Source organism: Melanostigma gelatinosum (assembly GCF_949748355.1).
Source record: "Melanostigma gelatinosum genome assembly, chromosome: 7".
NCBI lineage: Eukaryota > Metazoa > Chordata > Actinopteri > Perciformes > Zoarcidae > Melanostigma > Melanostigma gelatinosum.
In genome coordinates, this window is record NC_136640.1 from 12,305,603 (window position 1) to 12,329,622 (window position 24,020).

A 24,020-nucleotide genomic window follows, 5' to 3' on the forward strand; every position below is an offset into this window, starting at 1 on the left:
GTCTTGGTAACATTTGTTCGACAGGAATATCCATCTAAAGTCTGCTAGAATTAGCCACCAATGTAAAGTACATACCAGTCACGGTTTTGTCATCAAATACTGAGTGTATGTTCCTGAAAACGTTTGTGTTTCATTGTTTACAAGTGACATTGATTTGTAAGAGAAATAATTAGAAAATTCTTCTTTGAAAAGTTACATAGTGCAGTCAAATGGCCCTCCTTCGTAAGAGCTGAGGTTTTGGGAACCTGATGCATATGAGGGGAGAGACGGGAAGGCAAGATGGGAGTGCATCCTGAGCTGCACCCATAACCATATCAGTGCTCATACCTTATTGGAAATGACACGGTAACATGTGTGACTGCTGGATACAGGTCTCTTGCTGCGGCATCATGACGTCACTCATACACTTGTCATACCCACCGGTTCATAAGCAGTTAGCCGCAGTGTGACATGTTTAGGCTAATATTACACCAATCATTTTGTATGCAACACACACACACACACGCACACGCACCAAAAAACGCTCCACCACCCCACCCTTCCTGTTGAGCTATGAGTGCAGTTAGTCGCCTGCAGCGTGCCGAAGCCTCTGACGTCAACCAGTCTGCTCAGTATTCAGCTCCATGAAATGGGTCACAGCTTCTGACGCTAAACCAACTGCATCTCACATCTCACATCTCACCTTCACAGCCACATCAGACAGCAAACATACTTGTAAGGAACCCCACCGTGACGCTCAGCTTTACCCTCCACTTTATGTCAGCCACACCTGCTGCCGACTGCACTGCAGTAATTAAATGGATTGAATACGTGTGCTCACGTACAGTGTCAAACCTGCCATTTACCTAATTCCTAAATGTACTTTCCAGTGAATGAAAATTCCCTGCACCTTTTTCTGCATTTCGTTAACTGACAGGTGTTTTTACTATTTTGTCCACCCAATTTATGCCATTGAGGTTAGACTAAATGACAAAGTGCACTTCAACGGCAGACTCCCAAAAAACCGTAAGCTCGACTCAACATCTCTCTAAAACAGTTCCAACTAAATTGAAACATTATGACCGTCACACAGTCATGACTGTTAATAATAGACTGCATTATCATTCAGCGTCAGCGTGGTGTACCTGATGAAATAGCCACTGAGTAAGTAAGATGAATATCTTTTGGCTTTATTCGTCGGACAAAATGAGAGATTTGAAGTGGACACCCTGTGCTTCAAGAAATTGAATTGTCACTCTTTTCTGGCATTTTGTAAACTACACAATTATAAAAATATATATCTGCCGATTTATTTGATCATTTAAAGCTGATGAATGCAGCCATGTGAGATGATGTGTGGCTGCTAGCTGTGTGTATAGATGTATCTTTGTTAATTGTGAAGCATCATGATAGAACAGATTAAAGGAAAGGAATTGGTTGTAAGCGCTTGCTCTCACACACTGCGTGAGCCCCATTGTGTAAGCCAGCTCTTCATTTTTTGTTTTGCAATAAAAAAATATGTTTATGCAACTGTTTTGAATTATGGAGGGAGGGTCGGGGGTGGAGGGTTAAGTGAGCTGCTGATTGTCTGCTCCCGTAGCTGTCGGCTCCCATGACATCATCACAGTGTCCCACTAATAATGAACAAACCAAGCGTGGAGTTATTTTCCTTATCCTTGATCTTTTGATTCACTTTTTTTTTTATTCATCAGTTAATCATTCTGGCGGAGGTGAAGGATCATTTACTGGAGAGGGTTTGAGAAAGAGGGAGGTGGGAGAGAGAGAGGGAGAATGATGTGTACTAACACAAAAAAGGGGGGTTGGCTGAGTAATTGCAGGCACGTAAATTGGCTCTGAGTAATTTGGCAAAAGTGAACTTCTCACCATTTTGTGTGTATTTGTGGTAATTCAAGTCAGACTTCTCTCTCTTGTTGTTATTAAGAATCAAATCTGAGTTTTAGTCGGTCTACAGACCAATCTGGGCACAGCATTGAGGACCTCATGTCCATCTCCTGGGAAGGTTACCTCATACAAAGACCTGTTTCCTCAGCCTACAAATATGTGGATCACATAATACATTATGCAAAACATGCAAACCCCATGTTTGTGTCTCTGTCACAAGGCATCACCCACCTCTGTTTTCTTTTTGCAGTTCACCGCAGCTACACTGGGCGTATTCACAATGTGCCTAACCTCTTCCCTTTTACAGTCGCAATTAATACTTACAGTTACAGAAAAGGGCCTGTACAAGGACTTTACAGTTTAACAAACCTGAAAGTTTATCTTTACCTTTCCTCCCCCCCCCCCCTCACCACCTCCCTGCTGTTTTTGCCCTGTGTAGATTTTGGATTCGGCAACTTCTTCCAGCCTGGGGAGCCTCTGGCCACATGGTGCGGCAGCCCACCGTACGCTGCTCCAGAGGTCTTTGAGGGCCAACAGTATGAGGGTCCACAGCTAGACATCTGGGTAAGATGAGTGATTGCATGAAGTAGACCATTGCACCTCATTATTTTTAATATATTTTAATAACGACAAGGACACATGCATTGAACTCTGTCAATCTCTTCTTGTGTGCAATATTTACTTTACTAACCCACAGGAACTCAGCTGATGCAATTCACTTTTTCTTATATCGTGTTTGATAGACTATATCTAAAAATGGTGATTGCCCAAACACAGTTTCTAGTCTTCTGTATATTGCAGTCATTTACCATATTGTTGTATGTGTGTCTTTGAGTGAGAAGGACTGTGCGGTTGTAGCATGTACGTTTGTGAACGCAATGATCTGATAACCTTATTTACATCCAGACACCTCTGATTGATGTATCTCCTGCCCTGACTTGTTCTCTGTGTGTGCATTGTTTCATGTTCACAGAGTATGGGAGTGGTGCTATATGTGCTGGTGTGTGGTGCGTTGCCCTTCGATGGGCCCACACTGCCTGTACTTCGACAAAGAGTCCTAGAAGGAAGGTTTCGCATCCCCTACTTCATGACTGAAGGTGAGAAGAGACTCCCCGGGATACTGAACACGAAATAAGACGAAAGACTATGCCCACCAAACTCCCACCCCTCTGTACCTCACATTCCTGTAAATGTACACGCTTGCAACATATTTGTGAGATGTCTTTCAGTGTTTTTATGCCTCCACGACTGCAACAGCATTATATTTTCGGGTTGTCCATATGTAGTATCGTGAATGCGATATCTCAGCAACGCCTGGAGGGAATTTCATCATCTCTGGCACAAATGTCAAATTGGATTTAAGGATGAACTGATTTTAAAACCCCTTTTTTGGCTGTAACTCACAAATTCATACGTGAATTATGACACAATTTCATACAAATATACACGAAGAAAAACAAAGTGATTTATTTTTTTATCCAAAATGTCAACTTCACCGTGACAACATAATGTTCCCTAAAAACACATTTCTGGCCATTATTCAATTCCATAACTCGGGAGCAGAGGGGGAGATTCTGAACATATTTAACATTTGATTGGACCGTGAAACTGTGGTGAATGTACAGATCTTCTGTGCTGCTGGATGAAGATATGTGTGAAGCATCCATGTTTTAGAATTCGTAGCTCCTTTGCTGCGAAAAGCCATATTTGAAACATTGTCTGCTGTCATTGCTACAACTGTGTGTTCTATCAGGATCGGCCATATTGGCTAAGCATGTGAACACATACAGGGAATTTGACTCTGGTTTTTCTCTCTCTCAATAAACGTATAGACTTATAGCAGAACAAGAACAACAAAGTCAAGTCAAATCAATTTCATTTTTCTATCCAAATATATATTTATATTTATTTCACAATCTGTACAACAGACAACATCCTCTATCCTAAGCCCCTTGATTCGGATGAGAAACAACTCTCAGGCTTTAATATTGTCCTTCATCCTCCTCTCTGCAACAGCTCATTGTACAGAGGGTGAGAAGGATTCTCCTCACGGCCTCCACACTGATCACCTAGCTGGCCTTTCTTAACCGCTTGTTGAGACTGCTGATCTCCAAGTGTTGATGCCACCACCACAAAGAACAGAGCAATGACTGGGAGCCTGTTGCACACACTGTCTGCTCTGCTCTGTAATCTTACTAAAGAGGGTCATGAGTGCAGCCCAGTTTTCTTTTTTTGTGTTTTTTTTTTTACTGATTTGGACCCCGAGTTACATGTGTGAGTCCACCCTCCTGACTTCCTCTCACTGGATGACAACAAGGACAGGAAAGACTCCTGTTCCTCTGGTAGTCCACCAAAACCTCATTGATTTTGTTGTTGTTGCAACATGACAAAAGGCTCTCTATGAGTTCTCTGTGCTCCTTTGTAAATACAAAAACCTCTAAGTGAAGCCAGCATGTTCTCACTGGAAAGTATTCACTGGGATCAAACATGTCAATGTAGTGACAACTTAAAGGTGCGTCTCCTTCAAAGGCTTTGCTACATAATACATATATCACGAGTCCGGACAGATATGGATGTAAACTGCAACTTGGCTGGTTGTTTCGGAGTTCATCACGGCATGTAGTCTAATGGAGGCAAAAATCGGATGGAAATTCTTGTGACTGCTGCTCAGATAAACGGATCACGCTTTCCTATTTCAGTCACCGTGCTGATGAATGTCCGCTGCAATTGGTCAGGGGGGGGGGGGGGGGGGGCATTTCATTAGTGTGAGAGAATCACGCTCATTTGAAGGGGATACAGTAGACGACACTGTCATTGTCCTCTGTTATGTTCGTCACTGTGTATGTGCCTGCATGCAGGCTGCAGAGTGAGTCAGGTCGGCTGACCGTCTCAAAGCAGCCCTGCTGTTAGCGGCTGTGATAGCTAGCTGGCAGCGGATTAATTCCAGAGCGGGAACTGTTTATGTAACCTAGGGAAGAGCCAGTGAAACCTTCCAGCAGCTCGCCTGTCTGTCTCTCTAAGACCTGTCTGTCTGTCGGTCTGTGTGTCTGACTCAAGCTCTCTATGTGCAGTACGTCTTCCTGTCTGTTTTTCTTCTCTCTTACTTCTCAGTGTCCCATCTGTAGCACTTTCTCCACAGGGGGTGTGGTGAGAGACTTGAGCATATTTGCTCAGGACCTTGAAACAATTAGGAAGTAAGGGGAATGTAGGAGTGTAATGTTATCTCCGTGGGCCAGATTGACACTCAAGCCCGCCTCCGCACCCCCCCCCCCCCCCCCCCCCCCCAGTCCAGCCGCCGTTCCCTGAACAAGGAGAACAGAGGGTGGTGATTTCTTTCTCCAGAAACAGTCCATCTCATCCTCTCCCCGATCAACGCTGTGGTGCACAGCACAGCCTCGCACAGGGAACATCTCTGCGCTGTAAACGTTTTGGTCTACTCCCAAATTACTGACTAAGTAACAGCAGTAGATGTTGTCTTATGTCTCCCCTGCTGTCGCATATTGCACAGACCTGGAAGCCAGTCATACAGAATAGCCTAGTCATATTATCCAGAACCATTTGGTCTACAAAATGTCGACATTAAAAGTAATCACAAGCTCCTGAGTTCAACATTAATGTCCTGAAACGAGATAATCAAAGATATTCAATTAACAAAATAGCCTTCTGTTATTATTTTAATTTTATTCGGCTCCAATTGAAAGCTATGAATTGCGGTTTGTGTTTCATTTCATTTAGAAATGTCCATATTTAGTGTTATATTCATATTCACAGTCATGCATTATGGTTACATCTTGTATTTATTGGTTAAAGTCTGTTCTTTTTAAGCTCATGTGTCTGATGAAGCCAATGAAATTGAAAGAATCGAGTCGGCCACAGCAGCTACTCTCTGCCCTCCAACTTCTTGCAACACAATGCTGTTCTGCTTCAGGGGGGGGGGGGGGGGGGACTTGGTGCAACTCTACACCACTGGGACATTGCAAGTGTTAACTGGGATGGTTTCGTGGTTAAGTCATGATGGTGTAATGTACTGGCTAAGAACAGTGTGTCAATCAATCAGCCAGCGAGAGGGTTATGCAGTGCGGGGCCTTTTACATAGTCTGACCTTCCCTGGTGGTTAGTAGCTTTGAAAGATGTGTTCAGCTTCAAACCGTTGCTATAAACATGGCTGTAGCAACAGGCAGAGCCCGAGTAACATCTGGGTCAAACTAATTGTCGTCTATTGTAGTGTATTATACTTGAAGCGTGTTGTAACTTAGCAGCTGCCCAGTCTGCTAAAATGCCACAGCAGGGGGCTACAGTGCATTGAAGAGCACTGGTTTCCTACATAACGGGGATCGAGTTTAGTCTGCTGAACCGCGCCAGGCACGAGGTAGAACAAATGTGATGTAGCAGACGTTAGTAGATCGGCGGGGCAGCTGGGAAGAATGTGGAGCAGGGAGTTGATGTTGGCAGCCATGTCCATGGGCTTATGAACTAGAGCAACAACTAACAAGCATTTTCGTTGATGATTAATCTGTTGATTATTTTCTCGTCAGAAAAGTGAAAAATCCCAGAACTCAAAGACACACAGCGTACTGTCACAAAGGGGTAAAGAAACCAGAACATATTCTTATATTCGTTAAATAGCTGAAATCAGAGAATTTTAACCGCTTCGATAAACTAAATATTTGTTCGTTGACAACTTATGGAATTGTTGCAGCTCTATTATGAACTGCTCTCTCTCTCCTGATTCTGTGACAGAAGACAGGATGTCTGTGGACATTGATAGATCAGGAGAATAAGGGAAGGTGACCTGCTGAAGCTTTTCAATGTGTACAGACAACTCTATCTCTAAAAGTTGAATGACATTTCCCGTAAATGCTTGACCTGTGAAGTTTATTGCTTTGACTCTAAATTGTCCAAAGTTATACTAATCTAAAGAAAATATGATAATTCAGTTACAAAATGTATTTCAAAAAGACAAATTCAGTCTTGAGGTTTTTGAAATATTTAAGTTTAATTTTCAATCAGAATGAAAACTGGCGGTATATATAATTCATTTAAAATACATACCGGTATATCTCAATAAAAGCATTTTAGATTAAGTAAATGATGAACTGCAGGACCTGTTTTTTGAGAACACACCTGTTTTGCTTTAAGACTTCAGCAGCAGGCTATTTGGGTAAAGATGCTGTGTGGTGGGCAGGAATGCAGTGCAGGCAGCAAGGGGGCAGGCAGGCAGGAACTATAATCCTGTTAAGAACCCAGCTGTGTCTGACGTCAAACTCATCTAGCCTCAAACTAGAGGTGATGAGCTCTCATTAGGAGGGAAGGAAAGGAAAAAAGAGTGTGGATGCGCTGCTTAGAAGTGACGGCAGAGGAAACGGAGAAAAGAATTCAGCCGATTTTAAGCTCCGAAGTGTTATTTCGGCCCCACTTCACCTGGGCTTCTTTGACAAGGACGAGATGCTTTGTGGCTCATCATAGCTTATACAATAAGTGCTCTGCGTTAACTAACATAAACAACCTCTTCCTCTCCAAAAAGTGGTGATCCTCAGGCTATGAAAACCTTTTCACATTCTCTATGATTGTTCTCTTCCACCCGCCGCAGAGTGTGAGCACCTGATCCGCAGGATGTTGGTACTGGACCCATCAAAGCGTCTGTCTGTGGCCCAGATCAAGGAGCACAAGTGGATGGCCCTGTACGCTCCCGTGCAGAGGCCTGTCCTGTACCAACAGCCGCTGTCTGCTGAGGGCGAGGCGGGTGTGGGAGAGTACAGCGAACAGGTCCTTCGCCTGATGCACAGCCTCGGCATCGACCAGCACAAGACGATAGAGGTGAGGAACAACAGGGATATGAAGGGGTGAGGTTTAAAGGTCAGAGCCTCAGACTGTGACAAAGATAATGGTTTTACTATATGCATCCATAGCTGATCTAAACAGGATACAAATGTGTGGAATAAGGTCATCATTTACTAGACCAGTCAGTGGGGGATGGAAGTACTGTCGTATACCGTCGAGTTCAAATGTTAGCTTCTTTGCTATATTTCATGGGCAAATATTGTGAATTTTACTTCACTACATTTTGTGAGAGCTAGAAGTACTTTGCAGATTGAGGTTTTAGACACAAACCATCTGAGTAGTTTACCACATCATAGAAATGCTTGTTAAAGCAGCAGCAATAATCCATGATTATTCATAATCCCTGAATAAAAGGTAGATTAGGAACATCATTTAAAATGTTTGGTCTGAACCACATAATATATCTATATATGGATATCTATATATAGGTATGTGTGTGTGTGTATGTATATGTATGTATGTGTATATATATATATATATATATCACTGAGTTACCAAAATTATTTTGTATACATAGATATACATGCTAAAGATATACATATAAAATGATATATTAAAATACATCCACCCCTTCCAACAGTATTTATGTGGCATGGTGACGAAGAGGCTGTCATTTGTAGTACATTCAATGTGCTGTATCTTTTAATACATTCTGTGTATTGTATTTCTTATCTATACTCTGCTCTTTGGCTGCTAATTTCACACAGGCAAAGTGAAATGAAGTATTTTCTCAGTGTATTTTAAGAGCTTTCAAATGCAAGTAATCCACAATGGAAGGTGGGGTTCGGTAATAACGTCAATTAAAGACACAGCCATTTGTGTTGTCTGTCACACTGCAGTCTCTTCAGAACAAAAGCTACAACCACTTTGCTGCTATCTACTACCTGCTGGTGGAGCGGCTCAAGGCCCATCGCTGCAGCTTCCCCGTTGAACAGCGGCTTGACGCTCGCCAGCGCCGGCCCAGCACCATCGCCGAACAGACTGTCGTCAAGGTAGGCGGCGGGGGGGGGGTTCTGAATAACATGTGCAGAGATTACCATCCGCGCCTCCCTGATCAAAGCCTCATTATTCACACCTGCACCCACGAACAAATAAACGGACAGACACGACCCATTCATTTATTTATCCAGCCAGGTTCTGTTTTCATCTGCTTCCACCCAGCGTTTTACACCCAGCCTTGATCTCAATGTGTCCCCCTCAGTTACATTATTCATTGCTTTCTTTTCTTTGCACACTGTCTTTTCTCAGCAACACTTTGCAATCTCAATTCATTTCCATCACCATCTAGGATCTTTTTTTTGTCTCCTTACAGAGTCAAATTAACCTCGGCTAGATTTAGTCAAAATTACAATATTATCAAGGGTGTTGTTAGGTATTGGCCATGAATTGGAGCAGGGTTTTTTTTTTGTTTTTTTTAAGTAATATCAAAGTCTCTGTTTTCTCCGTCTCTGCAGCCGAACAGTGGTTCGGCCCAGGTGGGTTTGCTTCCGCAGGGTGTTCGTCTGTTGCGCTCCCCTGCTGTGCCCCAAACCTCCTCCGATGCCTTCACCTTCCCCCAGACTGCATGTCTCCTGGAGCAGAATTTCCTGGCGGAGGATGTCAACACACCCAAAGTAAGTCCAATACCAGTGAACACAGCCGGAGGTTTCAGGGGGGCTTTTTGATTGTGTGCTTGTCCTCAACTCACTCACATTAGACTTCTCGAATAATGCAGTTATTATGGTCATTTTCAACTTGCAAGTATGTCCAGAAAAAGTATCCCTGTGAGCGTGACCGTGATACACTTTGATAAGCATTCCCACTTACAACCAATCAGAAATGTGTGTCTGTGTCTACTCCTTTGAGGCTTCGAGTGCTGGGTTGCCCTGTCAACCTGCCAGAGAGCAGCTGACTTGTTCTCTTATGTAAGAACTCAGACAGCACTCACATCAGACAGGACAGCTGCCTGTCCTGCATGGCTTCTAGACACACACACACACACACACACACACACAGTGATCTCACTCTTTCTCTTTTTATTTGTGCCAACCAGCAACCCTTTCCTTCAGGCCTGTTGTTGAGCTGACAAACAATTACAGAACACAGACACCAGTGGTCTGATTTGACGGCCTCACACATGCGCACACAAATAGATGCACTATCATTCTTCAACATTTATTTTCCATCCCACCTCCTCTCCTGGCTCCATTAAAGAGGTGTGTGTGTGTTGTAAGCAGAACAGAGACAGAGTGTGCGTTATCTGCGTAAACGGAGCCTGGTTATGTAAGCGGTGCTGTGATGATGATATGACCTAATGCGAAGCTGAGTGAACACACATGGACAGGAAGCTGCTGTGTTGCTTGAGCGATCTCACTGTGACCTACTCATTAGCCCAACAGCTCATCTTTTCTTTTTTTTAGTTTTTGGCTTTCTTTTTACTCTCCATTCAGCTTCTTCTCTCTGCACTTCTTCATCCTCTAACCTCACTTTCCCCTTATGACCCCCACCCCTTCTCGTGGTCTATTTCTCAAAGTCGTGTGTGCGTGTGTGTCGATTGAGTAACAGCATTCCTATCGCAGCACACTACAGAAAACAGATGGAGAATTGGGCAAAGTTGCTCTTTCTAGACCAACACCAGGCTTTCCGGTTACTGGGGCCACTCATGCAGATTATCTTTGTGTGTGTGTGCGTGCATTTATGTCCATGTGTGTCAGTCACACAGCCCTTTCAGTCAAAGCTCACTTCCTGGCCCTGCATTCCTTTACCCCCACCCTCCACCAATACACCAACACACACAGGCCTGCATGCTGTAACAGACACACACACACACTCCCAGTATGAGACCGACTGTGATGAGTGGAGGGACAACAGAGGGAGGAGAGTAACTAATGGAGCCCTCATTCTCAGTATGGTGGTCGCCTTTGTGCGCCTTTGTTTAAGATTTGACCAACGGTGTCGGATTCCTTCAGCTTGGAGCTAGTTTTCTTCAGTCAATTTGTAATCTGTCTTTCTGTCCCTTCTCATCACTGCCTCTGGTCTAGGTGAACGGCTGTCTGCTGGACCCCTTGCCCCCCCCCACTGTCCTCCGCAAGTCCTCCACCTCGTCGCCCAGCAACATGATGGAGACGTCGATCGATGAGGGCATCGAGACCGAGGAGCCCGACACGGAGGATGAGCCGCCCCACCTGCTCTCAGCCTATCAAACGGCACGGTTTGGCCAGCGGCGACACACCCTCTCTGAGGTGACCAATCAGCCGGGGCCTTCCAACCAAGGTTTGAGGGCACCGGATCAAATACACACGTTTAGGGTCCATCACATGCGTCTAATGCTAAAACAAAGCTGTTTTGATGAAAACCATTTTGTCCCCCAGGTATATTACTTGCTATAGGCCACAACCCCTCCATGGGCAGCATGGACTCGGACATGGGCTACGACATGGGCTCCATGCAAAGTGACCTCGGCCTGTTGGACGATCCCCCATCCCTCAGTGACGTGGTACCGGCCAACAGCTCCGCCCCCGGCATTACCCCGACGCCTTTCTTGAGCGCTCGTCCCGCCAACCCAGCAATGGCTGTCCTGACTTCTCAGCACAGGGAGGCGCACAATCGCTCCCCGATCAGCTTCAGAGAAGGACGCCGTGCCTCCGACACCTCTCTCACCCAAGGTCAGAACCACCATTGTGAATTCCTTCCTCTATATCCATCCATTCTTCACTTCTCCAATTCCAATTTCTCATGACTGTGAATTGATTTGTTCCTAATGACTTAACATCAGTGTTTTCTGTTGCTGTTTTGATTGGTGCTTTTTTTTTTTAAATGATCATTTTAAATACCAGTGGTTTGAGGTCCTAGGGGAAGAATGTGCAGTTGTAATAGATGCAATAGAATAGATGGATCAAATGTTTGCCATGGGTCCAGATGTTAAGTATCACACAATGTTGAAGGGGTAGAAGCACGCTGTCAGTCATTTTGAAGTAGGCAGAGACGGATGCAGCAGACGCAGATTTCCTCATGTGCTCTTCCTGTTTTGCAGAAAGATATTCTGGGACACATAAAACAATCACTGTCTAAAGTGGAAGTGAACAAGACGGGTTGAGAGAAATGCTTTGAAATCACCGATCAGTTTCAATGAGGTGCCAGATCCGACACGTTTTCTTAAAGCCCAGCCACTGCGAGCTGCAGCGAGTTCGACTTATGAAGTGTCAATGTGCATATGTCTGAGGCTCTTGGATCCACGGAGCACCAGTCAAGAGGAAGAGCCGTGATTCTCAGGACACAGACGCAACACCACCGCTGCAGCTGCTGCACCTTTCTACACACGCATACTGTGTGTGTGTGTGTGTGTGTGTATATATACACATATATTCCCTCTCTCTCATTAGCTCCCCCTCTCTTTCTCACATTTGTATTTCCCCCGTCTCTTCGTCCTCTCTCCTCCCTTCTCTTTTCCTCTCCAGTGTCTCGATGACTATGACGGTGATGATTCACGTTATGAATCACGGACGGATATTTTTGAAGGTTTCAGCCCACATATCACACTCTTCCCCCTTCTCTCGCTCTCTCTCTCCATCCTTCTCTTTTTCACTCCCTCTATTAATGCTTATTCTCTGACGTGCTTTTCTTTCTCTTCAAAGTTTCCGTCTGTGGTAAAAATCAATAACAGGATTTGAGAAAGGAAAATGTCAGTCTGTGGCTTGCAGGATTTGTCTTCGCTCCACATCAGAGAGAAAGAGGAGCCAAAATATACGAGTGAATGTTCAACATCCTCTATCTACCATGTGTTCCTTTACAGCTACCTTACTCTGTGCCTGCTGGTTGTGAATCACCTGTGCTTAAGCCAAGTAGAAACTATTATTAAAGATTAAAAATGATATTGCCCGAGTACGACATTGACAGCCTGCACTGTGCACTCTCACTTGGTGTTGGTGGTTATTTATTTTTCAGTCATCCTCTTTTGAGAGTGTTGATGCAGTGGATTCTTTTTGCGTCAGACTGCTGACTACTGGTTTTAAATAACTCCCACCATCACGGTGAGTCAGGTCCCATCGTTCACAGTAAGAGCTCGTCACCACTGGATGGATCTTATCAGAGCCACTTGCTGTTGCGCGCGCACAAAAACCTGTCACATGTGCGCACACACACGCCCACAGTGGCTCATGACGTACATCCGACCACATTGTCAGGAGGGGCGAAGAGAAGTGCCGAATCCCTGAGAGGATCGAGCAGCAGATGTCCCATTATGAAGAGAGAGGTGATTCTATTGATCAGCTGCAAGAATCCAAACTGACTTTGTATTGTGGGGATTTGATTATGCTCTTAGGTCTGGTTGCGTTTAGGCAGCACCTCCAGAACTTGGCGAGGACCAAAGGCATCCTGGAGCTGAACAAAGTCCAGATGCTGGTGGAGCAGATGGGGTCTGGGGAAGGGGCCTCCATGGGCCCCCTGGTACCACAGCACCACTTGCACAACCTCCTGGAGGTCAGTCTTAATGAATAATCATACGAAAACACACACTCAAAATCTTTCTCTTCCCAAACCCGGTACTATCCTCACCCTGTGTTGCCCAGAAAAAAAGCAGGCACCCAGGCTGTTGTATAACCCCAAGAGAGGCAGCCAACTGTGGCTTGTTTACTGTCTCCCGTCCCCCTGCGGCCTGGAGCCTAGGGCAAAGTGAATGCAGCCATTGTTGAAGTCAGTCAGACTTACCAATAGTAGTGACTGGCACTCAATAGGCCCAAGCTGCAATCACACACAAAGACAGGCACACACACTAAATGATACACAGCACGAGGAACCACTTAAGGAAAACTGTCTACTCTTTCCTGTACGAAAACACCAAATCAACGGTAGAAGTAGACAATATCTAGCTGTTTTCCTTTTGTCCATCTCTCATAATGCAATAACGCCGCTCTTTGTTAGTTATGATGATCTGGCTCCATCATCCTTTTAATTTGCTTTCATTTCATTTAACTACTGTGGTGCATGCCATTTAGAGAAAGGCATCTGGCTGATCAGACACCACACGGGCATTTGGTCAGGAGACAACACGGGTAATCCAGTTAGACCACATGATGAAGCACCCAGACACGGCTTTATAGAGAGGGTCTGGGATAAGTGTGTCCACATGCATGTGTGTGTACATGAAGATAAACGTCCCGTGTTGTAATGCTTTATGTTTTTGGTTGAAGGGCGAGGCGTCCAAGCAGCAGGAGGGCCTAGCTTTATACCAAGGTGGGCCGCAGCCGCCTCTCCTGTCCCGCAGACAGAGTTTAGAGACACAGTACCTCACTCATAGACTACAGGTACAGTCGAACGCCAACTTCACTCACCTGTCTTTCTCACTTAATTAAGCCAAGCGGCTGTTTTGAAAAACATTCTGTGATGTCATTTGGAAATGAAATGGTTCTGGGATCTGCTGCGATGCAACAACAATGAAACGGTTTGTAGCAATTGTCACCATGGTACTGATCCTGAACACAGTCATCAGTCCCAATCTCTCTTCTGCCCCAAAGGCCAACGTCTTAGCAAACAGTCCTGCCAGCTGCCAACTTTTCTGTCAGGACACTCGAAGTTTAGAGCAACAGCTGCAGGAGCACAGGTAAATAACACTGCACATCTCCTTCTCAGTGCTTTTCTCTTTTGTTCATTGAGCTGCGGTGATGCTTCACTGCTGAAAGATTGTATTCAGGGCAAAAAAATAATTTGCTTAAATGTAAATGATTCAAGTTGGTTATAGATTGCACTCCTAGGAATGAAAACTAGGAATGAAACTACAGCAAGTGTCAGAGCACAGCTGCACTTACCTTGCCTGATCAGACTGAAATGCCATTTTGTTTCGTGAGTTATAAAAAAATCCATCCAGTTGACATGAACGGGGAGATTAGCTGTGTAGACCAAAACCGCTTTTGTACTCTGCTGTAAATATGTTTGTTTCCGCTGTATATTTGGGCATTTAAACACAGAGGTCAATGGGGATTGAAGAACTGCAGTTTTTGGCACTTGCTGACTGCGTTAGCTTGGTTTCACAGCACTTGCCCCTTGGGTAGCAGCTGTCAGTGCTTTTCACATTGATCAAAAAAAACATGTCAATTTAAGAGTTGTTGTTTCTGTAACTGTGTCAATCTCATCCATGCCTTTCAACATTTTTGTGTTGCTATTTTTCTTGAATGTAGTTTTGTGGCAAGCCAGCTATGTAGGAAGCAGGTGTCCCCATTCTTAATGCCGTCTACTAAGCTCTGATTGGTTGACTGTTTCTCCAGCTGTCAATGAGCAAAACGGGCCCATTTGAATTGACAGCGATTATACCAGACAGAAACTACCATTTTTTTAATTCAATGTTTTCTGCAAGCTTTTTGTTCGTCCCTGTGTTGATTCAAAGTGTTGTCTTGATCTAAGTGGGATCTACTGCGCTCCCCACAGACTGCACCAGAAGAGGATGTACCTTCAGCAGTCGCAAGGCATGGGGCTGCCGGTGTACTTCAACCAGATGCAAATAGCTGAAGGATCCTACCCGACAGGGGGCCCAGCTCTGGACCCGGCGGCGTCTCAAAGTTCCCCTCAGGGCCCCCCGATGTCGGCTGCCCACCAGCCTCAGCCCCAGCAGCAGGGCAGTCCTCAGGCCTCGCCTCCCTTCAGCCACTCCCACAGCATGAGCCCCTTGATGGAACCGGGCGAGGGCCTGGTTTATGATCCCTACATGAGCCACCACCACTACACCCAACACCTGCCTCCTGGATCTCACCTCCACCACCAGCTCCACCATCCCCTGCCTCACGAAGCCTCTGCCAGCAGCCTGGGCTTCAGCTACCCTGCAGGCTGTGAGCAGCAGGCCTTGGGGCCTTCCAATGAGGGTCTCCACCAAGATCATTACAAGTTCCCACTGGACCCCGCCCTGTTGCCCCCGCCTGCTCCAGGAGTAGCCGGAGCTGTGGCTGGGATCTTGGCTGGTCCGGGCCGGTCAGACGGCCTGGGCCTGCCTGACCTGCAGGGCTCTCTCCTGGACAGCGAGATGATGGAGACCGTGGACTCCCAGCATGGCTTCGTACTGGTCAACTAAAGCCAGCTGAAGGGGTTAATAGAAAGCAGTATTAAGCAATGAGAACCTTCGCAGCAACAAGAGTGGAGTGAATGGAGATATAAGTGGAGGCACAAGCGTAGCAACAGGGAAGGAAAAGTGTTCATTTCTGTACGACTCATACAAACTTCATTTCTTAGTTGTGATAAATCTCAGACAACCTTTCTACCGCAATCCTCCCTCCGCCCTCTTCCTCCTCCCTCTCCTCCTCTGTTCTTGTTCTCATCAGCTCTGTGAGGCAGGAGCAGGTCCCATGTGTGGCACGATGTGAGCTTCGCCATACTAACTTGGCGAGGCTGCTGTTGTCATGCACGTTGTCACACCTGTGAAGATCGGGGAGGTGCTGTCAGGGTGCAGCGTTTCACCAAGAAAGGGGTTCGGAAGTGAACTAACTTAGGACCGACTGTCAGGCAACCACAAGGACAATTGCTGGCAGTGTTTTTTTGTATTTAAAATAGGACACCGTCTACATCAACAGACTGGTTCTCAAAACACTTCTGTGGATTTTTTTTTTTTTTTTTTATCATTTCAGTCGATAAAAAACAACTGAACAACAGAAAAATGGCCCTCATTTATCATGGTACCAATGATATCACCTCAAATTCAAGTGTTTAATGTGATGGCGATATTTATGAGCTTTTAACACTAACATATACAACAGGTAGCCGTTGTTTGTCATCTGCCCTAACAAATACCCTAACCACGAAGCACCAGATTGGGGAGTTAAGCACCGTTTGTTGAGCAGTGCTAAACTCGACCCAAGCTGGGTTTTTTTTTTTTTTTTTTTTTTTTTTTTTTTTGTTTAGTTAATTGATGAATGAAAATAATATGTACGACACAACTCTGTAGCTGCAGGCTTTTGTGTGGACCATGTGACATAAACAATAGTAACTACTGATCCTGATTTATTTCTTACACTACTGAACTGCTTTCCCAGGTGGCCACACGTCTGCTTCACAGTTGAATTGTGGGTCATGCGTTTGCCTGATAAATGAGGGCTGATGTAGTTAAACCTGTGTTTGGAAGTTGTGGTGTTTTTAGACGGTCAATATTATTCTATTTCTGTGGCAATACTGAAGCAATATTAATCCTTAATGTTGAGGGGTTGTGGATGGAAGCCCCACCTGTACAGCCAACTCTGATTGGTTCCCGGGGACCTGAGTCGTCGGCAGTGTGACATCACTTGAGCTGATGATGTAACCAGGACTTAATCTCACCCTCACTCGGCCTGGAAGTGCAGGGACAAAGCCTGGAGACGGAGCGTGAGTGTGATTATGTCTGTTTGCACAATTCATAGTGCAACTTTTTCTGCATTCATGACATTTGTGGAAGAAAAGACAAACACTGTATTGACGTCTCCATTCAAAAATAACAAACTGTGCTTTCCCCCTCAGTGCACAGTCGTAGCGTTTAGAATAATTCTGGTTTACATCCTCAGTGCTCCAGTCATGACTCTGTGTTGTGTTATTAATCATGTTTATGATGGTGGAACGGCCCCTTAACGATTCCTGCGTTAGACTTCATGAAAGAATGTTTCTCTCTCTGACATCGCGGCGTCCGTGAGATGAAGACCAACAGAACATCAGTCACCTGACACTGGATTTTGACTACATGCACACGCCGCTCTTTGACTAACCGGTGAATCCGCAACAGCACTTTGACTGTGTTCAATCTACTTGAAGCGTATCCCCTCTGACAGATGACGGGACAGCGAACGTCAGAATGTTACCACGAGATTATTGGACTGTGACCATCTGCCAAACTGCCTGACCTTTCTGATCTTGGGTTAAACTCTTCGAGCGTTTGTCAGATCTGCCTTCAAAACAAGACGGTCTGTAGACTGGACTGAGCAGACAATCAGACTCTACAGTACAGATGTGGTTTGACGAGAATACTTTAGAGCGAACGGTGTTAAATGATGGCTGGAAAATGTGGACCAACTGTTGTTACAGTCCTGTGCGAGACTTAAAGGAAAAATCCACCCTGAAGTTCACCAACAGTCCGAAATCATTGTTAGGCTTATTTACAAACATTTTAAAAAGACTTAAAATATATGCTGAGTTTGAAATTCATTGCTGAATTTTAAGTCTACCTACCTGTTGGCAATGCACAGTTTTTAATCGAATTATTATTTTTTGTACAATATTTCTCGCATATAACACATCTATCAAGAAAACACCAAGTTTTGATGTCGGATCCGCACCCTTTTAGCTCCGACGTTGAGCAGTCAAGAGGACAGAGGTGCTAACAATGGCCTCGATAGACCAGATTGCAGCGCAGCCACAAGACATGTTGCTGATCAGGTCCTGGGGTTGTGTTAATTGTTCAGTTCATAGATTTATGATTGATTGATGTGCTTATATGGTCATTCACCTGCAGTTTATTGACGGGAATGAGCTCACACCCAGTTTCTGGGTCATGTTGAACATGTCCCTTTAGAAAGAGGAGTACGAGTGTGAGGAAGAACATTAGTCAGCACATGATGGTGTAGGAGCGTCTCGGGGTGGATTTAGCCTTAAGTGAATATTTTGATGATTTGCTTTCATTTAGTCAATGGTCGGGCTAGAACAGCTGCATCTGTGGAGGTTGATTACTGGAGCACTTTGACAACAAGGGGAAGAAGAGATGTAGCGAGAGAGGAGGAGGCGGGAAAAAAAGGGGTTTTGTATCTCGCTGCTGTTTCCTGGCAGATGAAACAAACCAGAATCTGTAGGAAGCTCCTTTCTCCTCTCGCTTCCCCACCAATAATGGACACAAAACAAATTTCTTTCAAAGAAAGACCAGACACAGTAAGTACTTTATCTGATTGTTGCTGATTTGAATCCAAGAAAGAGAAACGCTCGTCAGTTTACGACGGGCGTTCTTTGTACAAAGTAGTGGTTTCGTGGCTCTTCGGCGCACCGAAGGTGAATTTTGTGTGGAACGTGAAAGTGTTCAGTGTGCCTTTTACTTTTCCGTATTTTCAATCTAAATTAAGATTTTAAATAGCACTATTATTTCTGGTTGAACCCTTTTCATCATTTTATTTTCTTATTTCCAGAAAATAAGTAGAGCCGGGTTTTACAAAAGGTACAAAACCAAAGTCCCTCAGAAGTCTCCCTGTACGACCCACCGTGTGGAGTTTTGGAGCTTCTTCGTCCGCTTCTCTACAGTGCTTTGGTATTGTTGGTCAATCAGTGCATGCCATTATAAAGTATTATAGCAATATTTCTCTAGTTGAAGACTCAAGTCATGAAGATTCTAGTGGATGGGTTTCCAAGTATCATAATTTCACCTCCTGCTGATAAAACAAGCATCAATCTCTCGATAGAAATCCACTTTCATATTTACCTTCATTGATGTTGACCACACATAAGCTAACTTGCTGTTGAGATTAAAAAAGGTTTGTTGAACATGAAGATATTTGGTAGGTGGGTGTTTCTTTCTTTTGTGTGTTGTGACAATACTTTCAAATGGTGCTTTTGTGTTCATGCTGGTTATTGATACGCGGCTACAGAGCCGACACTTCAGTATTTTCTTCCACACTCGCTCTGCTTTCTTCCCCACGTAACCCAATTGTCCCGTAACTACAAACTGCAGCCGGCTCACAGCGCCCCAGGGTTGCATGATGTAGGCATTGGTTAATGACCTGGGAAAATGAATCGCACCAAGTGCTTCATATAAACTGTTGAGTCATACCAGAACTAAAAGCTCCCGAGGCGGACGATCCAGCAGGCGCTTAAGGACCGGTTCTGTTGCATCGTTTGAATATTTATATTTTCTAAAGCTTTGATTGGCAACTAAAGTGTTTGTTGACGGGGTTAATTCCGTCACAAATGTGTTCCATATTTCCAGTCACAACTATAGAAGTATGCCATTAAAAAAATACCATAGTAAAGTATGCCATAAAAAATGTCATTCAGAAAGTCATAGTATTGTATGTCATACAAAAAGTTATGGTTATGACTAAACTACTACCACAAACAAGGTTTTTTTTTATTATTATTAAGCTTTAATGCCCCTTTTAAATACTGTATGTGGACTCATAAGCACCTTCCTGTGATAAATATAAAAAGAATCACCCTTAACCATGCACACGTCAATCACTAAACAAACCAATGCTTTCTTTTGTACACCCAGATGTGATGCTCAGCTGCCCTGTGGAGAAACTCTTCAGACTCTGTGTGTACAGGCAGGATAAGGGGCTGAATAATTCATCCCCACTGATAAGCACCCCTAAGCCCTGACCGCTGCTTTAGATCACTGATGTGACGTCATCGTTTAGTTCATCCCCATGGCAATCGCTTGTCAATATTTATCAAACTACATGAAGCTCAAACACCTTTTTTTCTGACAGTAAAAGGGGGGCCTGTCCCTAGCCGAGCTCTGATTGGTTGACCTCCGTTTCAACGTCTGAGGAGAAGACTGCAGACTGTAAATACATCCAGAGCAAAATAGCTTCTCAATGCTGTTTCACAGCAGAGGGTTGTCCCTGTTAGAAAGGATCATGTAGAGAGAACACGTCAATCCAATCAGCCCCCTCAGACGGAGAACAGCTAATCCCACTAATGCACCACCAGAGGTGAGGTGGGGGGGTCAGTCTGTTCATAGGAACCAAGTTCTCACTCTTTGAATCAGACTACAACATGCTGAGCCACACTCGCACTGGTCAGATTTCTCGATGTAGCCTCACATTTTGCATCTGTTGCCTTTTAATGCAAAGTGAAAAGAGCTGCAAGACGGCGGCTTTGTCTGGGGATCCACCCATGAATCTCCTGCTCTACACCTCCTGCTTTAGTATGAGAGAAACGCCGGATAACAGCTGAAGGGATATGTCGACACATATTTGAAAAGTTCCACAGAGCAGAATATTTCCCTAAATGATAGCATTTTCCAGTTAAATGTAGTTATTTATAGCACGTATTCAGTGCCATTGTCTGCCATGGAGACCTCCAGCTGGCTGTCTGTGGCAGACTCTTGGGGGGGGGGGGGGGGACAGGTGATACAGGACAGATGGTGGTAATCTTCTCTTTCTTTCAGTGAAACATCACAATATCAGAGCGGGCCCGTTCACTGGTCGGGCCCAAAGTATTCTGCAATGACATCAATGGTTGCCATGACTACAAAAGGAGGGTGGATGACAACATCCTACTGCGTCTTTTTTAGAGCAGGAGATCACAGCCCTGTTCAGGAGTAGAGCTGCTGCACACGAACAAAAACTAGAAAATGTATTGAACAAAAAAAAAAAAAAAAGATTGGAGACAAATGCTCGAGCTCTGAATATGGAGTTGAAAAAATAAGTTTTGAAACGAGGTGGGTCTTTTCTGTGATATCCAGCCATGCAATACACACCAACAAAAAAAACATTTCCACTGCAAAGCCTAAACATACAGGCAGACGTAAATGCTGCTGCTCTGCATGGTGTGTGTTTACTTATATGTGGAATCACACTGCACCCGTAGGTATTTGTCCCCCATTGTTTAGCGCAGTCTTGTATCGCTGAGTACATAGTGGCCAGCAGATGGACAGAGTCTGGAATCCCAGTACAGATGACCCAGTAGTGCCTGTGGGCTCTGGGCTGGATGTTACAGCAAAGCCGAAGAGTCACTCACTTGAGCGATCCTCATGTTTGCTCCGATGTGATCTCGAGACATTTGATATGGTTTATACACCTTTGCTGCAGCACTGAAATATGACAGAATAAAGAGAGGAAGGGGAGCTGAAGTGACGAGGTGACTTAAGGGAGATGAGTGGGCCCTGACTGATTTGTTACCTTGAGAGCATCTGACTTCAATATGTGTGTGCGTGGGCGTTTGTGCGTGCGTGCGTTCACATGCATGTGCGTGCTGTGTGGGGGCTTTGCTTGACTCCTTTCATTATAAATGGCACAGTCCTGGGAGGCAGCTGCATTGACGTCAGGGCTCTCAGCGCTGTCGAGGGCTCTGGCTGCTGAAAATCCCCCCAAATAACGGGATCTAAATAGAAAGAAATGGGCTGGTGCCGTTTCATTGCTGCCTCGTGAACTCAAGTGGATTTAAGGAGGCGGATTAGCTCTTGGCCTCAAGTAATCGTGTCTTAATGAAGATTTTCGGTTGTCGAAAAAATGTAGTTCAAAGCTTTGGCATGTTCCTCTTGAGTCTAGATCACCAGCTCAAAAAAAGAACTGACGTAGTAGCTACTGTATACGCGACGAAAAGGCAAAGTATTGTTTGGTTATCCGTCTCAAAGGTTCCATAATATTTATCTGTTTCCTACTTCACAATAGCGCTCAAGGTGGTCTCGCGGTAGCAGAATGTGCTGACACACAGCAGCTGCACGAATCTGTGCTTTACAGTATCTGTGCATAATGTGCTCTGGCTGTGAGGTGTATACAGCCAAAGGGCTGTGTGGAGGATTGGGAGGGCACATGCGGCTCAGAGGAGGGGTGATGGGAGATTTGAGGAGATTAAAAAAGGAGAATTGAGATTCTTATAAAGATCTCTGCCATGTGATTTATTGCCCTAAATCCTCTGTTGATTGCTCATTTGGAATTAACAGATTGATGTCTTGTGGCACAAAACAAAGTACTTCTCAATTTGCTGTGTTACTATAGCTTTAAGACCCTGAAAACTAAGTGTGTCAAACATGGTTGAGAAAGACAAATATTCTTTCTCAGCCCAGCCCATATTTTGCAGTGTTGCTCTCCCCAGCAGTAGTCGGGGTCAGGGCATGTGTCAGCTGCAGATCCCGCCCTGCTCTGCATGGTTCCCTGTGGACAAAACAGCCCACAGGACCTGCGCTTTCATCTCTACAGCAGCAGTCCACCAGGTTAGAGCTGACCGAACATGAGACCAGGAACATGCGGAATTAATCCCAGATCTTCTTGAGTCATTTACAGGCTGAGAAGAAACAATTTGTGCTTAAAATTATATTTTTATAAAAGCAGACAAAGAGTATTCACCATTCTTAGACTTCAGGTTTTATATCACATCACAGAGGATATAATGAGGCCTTTTTTGCTACTAAACATTGATAATATGCAATTGTCCAGCAAGACCATCCAAAATCTAGCTTTTCTTGCATTGCATGAACACTACATTTTTGCAGAAAGCAAATCACCAGAAACCCATCATCTCCATCATGAAGCCTGGTGATGGCATCGTCCTGCTTCGGGGACACTTCTTGGCAGCGGCCCCTATTAATCTTGTGAAGATGGAGGAGAAAATCAATGCTGCTGCAGTCTGCAAGACAACTGTGGCTGGGGAAATGTATTCCCCAGCATGAAAATGAGCCCAAATATAAAGTCATGGCTACATGGAAAAAAAACACATTGTTAAATCCTAGTGGTTGAGTCTGGGTCAAGACCTCAAGCAAATCCAGAACATTTGGCAGGACTTCAAATTTGTTTTGCTTTGCATGGTCACCGTGTAGCGTGACTAAACTTCTGCAGTTTGCATAAAAGAATGGGATAAAACTAAGTCTCCAGCTGTTCTGACACAAATAACAACAAACTAAAGCAATTACAAAGTAATTGTAAGAATAGTGTACAAAAATCATAATAAAATGTTGTGACATAGTATGTCATGGTAAAGTATGTCAGTATCAAGTAATTCAGAGTAAGGTATGCTACAGAAAAAGCTATGTCATAAGAAGTCATAGCATAGTACATCAAGAAACATTTCATAAAAATGTAACAAATGTCAAATAGTGATAGCATATATAGTACATCATGTTGATTTTTTTTACTGTGACACAATTTTTCTAATTTTGCCTCTTTACACGACTCCAATGGATTTGAAATGACATAATCAATATGTGGTTGAAGTGTAGACTTTCAGCTTTAATTCAGTGGATATAACAAAAATATCACATCAACCGTTTAGGAATTACGGCCATTTTTTACACAGTCCATCACATTCTCAGAAGCTCAAAAGCAATTGGACAATTGTCTGAAACGGTTTCATGGCCATGGTGTGACCTGTTCGCTCACTATTTCATGACAAAGTATGCAGATTAAAAGGTCTGGAGTTGATTAAACATGTTGAATTCACATTTGGTAGCTGGTCCTTGGAACTCACAGCATGCGTACCAAAAAGGTGTCAATGCAAGTGAAGGAGGCCATTGTTAGGCTAAAAACACTGAACAAACCTATCAGTCAGATAGCAGAAACATTGGGATCGGCCAAATAAACAGTTTTGTACTTTTTAAAAAAGAAGGAATGCACTGACAAGCTCACCAACGACAAAGGTCCAGAAGTAGATGATGGCAGAATTCCTTCATAACATCT

General features: G+C 44.3%; 1 protein-coding gene across 2 annotated transcripts in view; it reads left to right on the plus strand.

Annotated features, from left to right (window-relative positions):
• The window catches only part of sik2b (salt-inducible kinase 2b), a 38,410-nt gene extending 19,251 nt beyond the window's left edge, over positions 1-19,159 (plus strand). The window contains exons 5-15 of one of the 2 annotated variants that reach the window (XM_079271245.1): positions 2,321-2,445; positions 2,855-2,978; positions 7,472-7,698; positions 8,562-8,714; positions 9,177-9,335; positions 10,743-10,974; positions 11,073-11,366; positions 13,022-13,179; positions 13,890-14,003; positions 14,214-14,299; positions 15,097-19,159. In XM_079271245.1, coding sequence (XP_079127371.1) covers positions 2,321-2,445; positions 2,855-2,978; positions 7,472-7,698; positions 8,562-8,714; positions 9,177-9,335; positions 10,743-10,974; positions 11,073-11,366; positions 13,022-13,179; positions 13,890-14,003; positions 14,214-14,299; positions 15,097-15,757 — 2,333 coding nt within the window. In that variant the 3' untranslated portion in view covers positions 15,758-19,159. The remainder of the gene's footprint in view (positions 1-2,320; positions 2,446-2,854; positions 2,979-7,471; positions 7,699-8,561; positions 8,715-9,176; positions 9,336-10,742; positions 10,975-11,072; positions 11,367-13,021; positions 13,180-13,889; positions 14,004-14,213; positions 14,300-15,096) is intronic. The other variant, XM_079271246.1, reaches the window with a different exon arrangement.
• Positions 19,160-24,020: the final 4,861 nt, after the last annotated feature.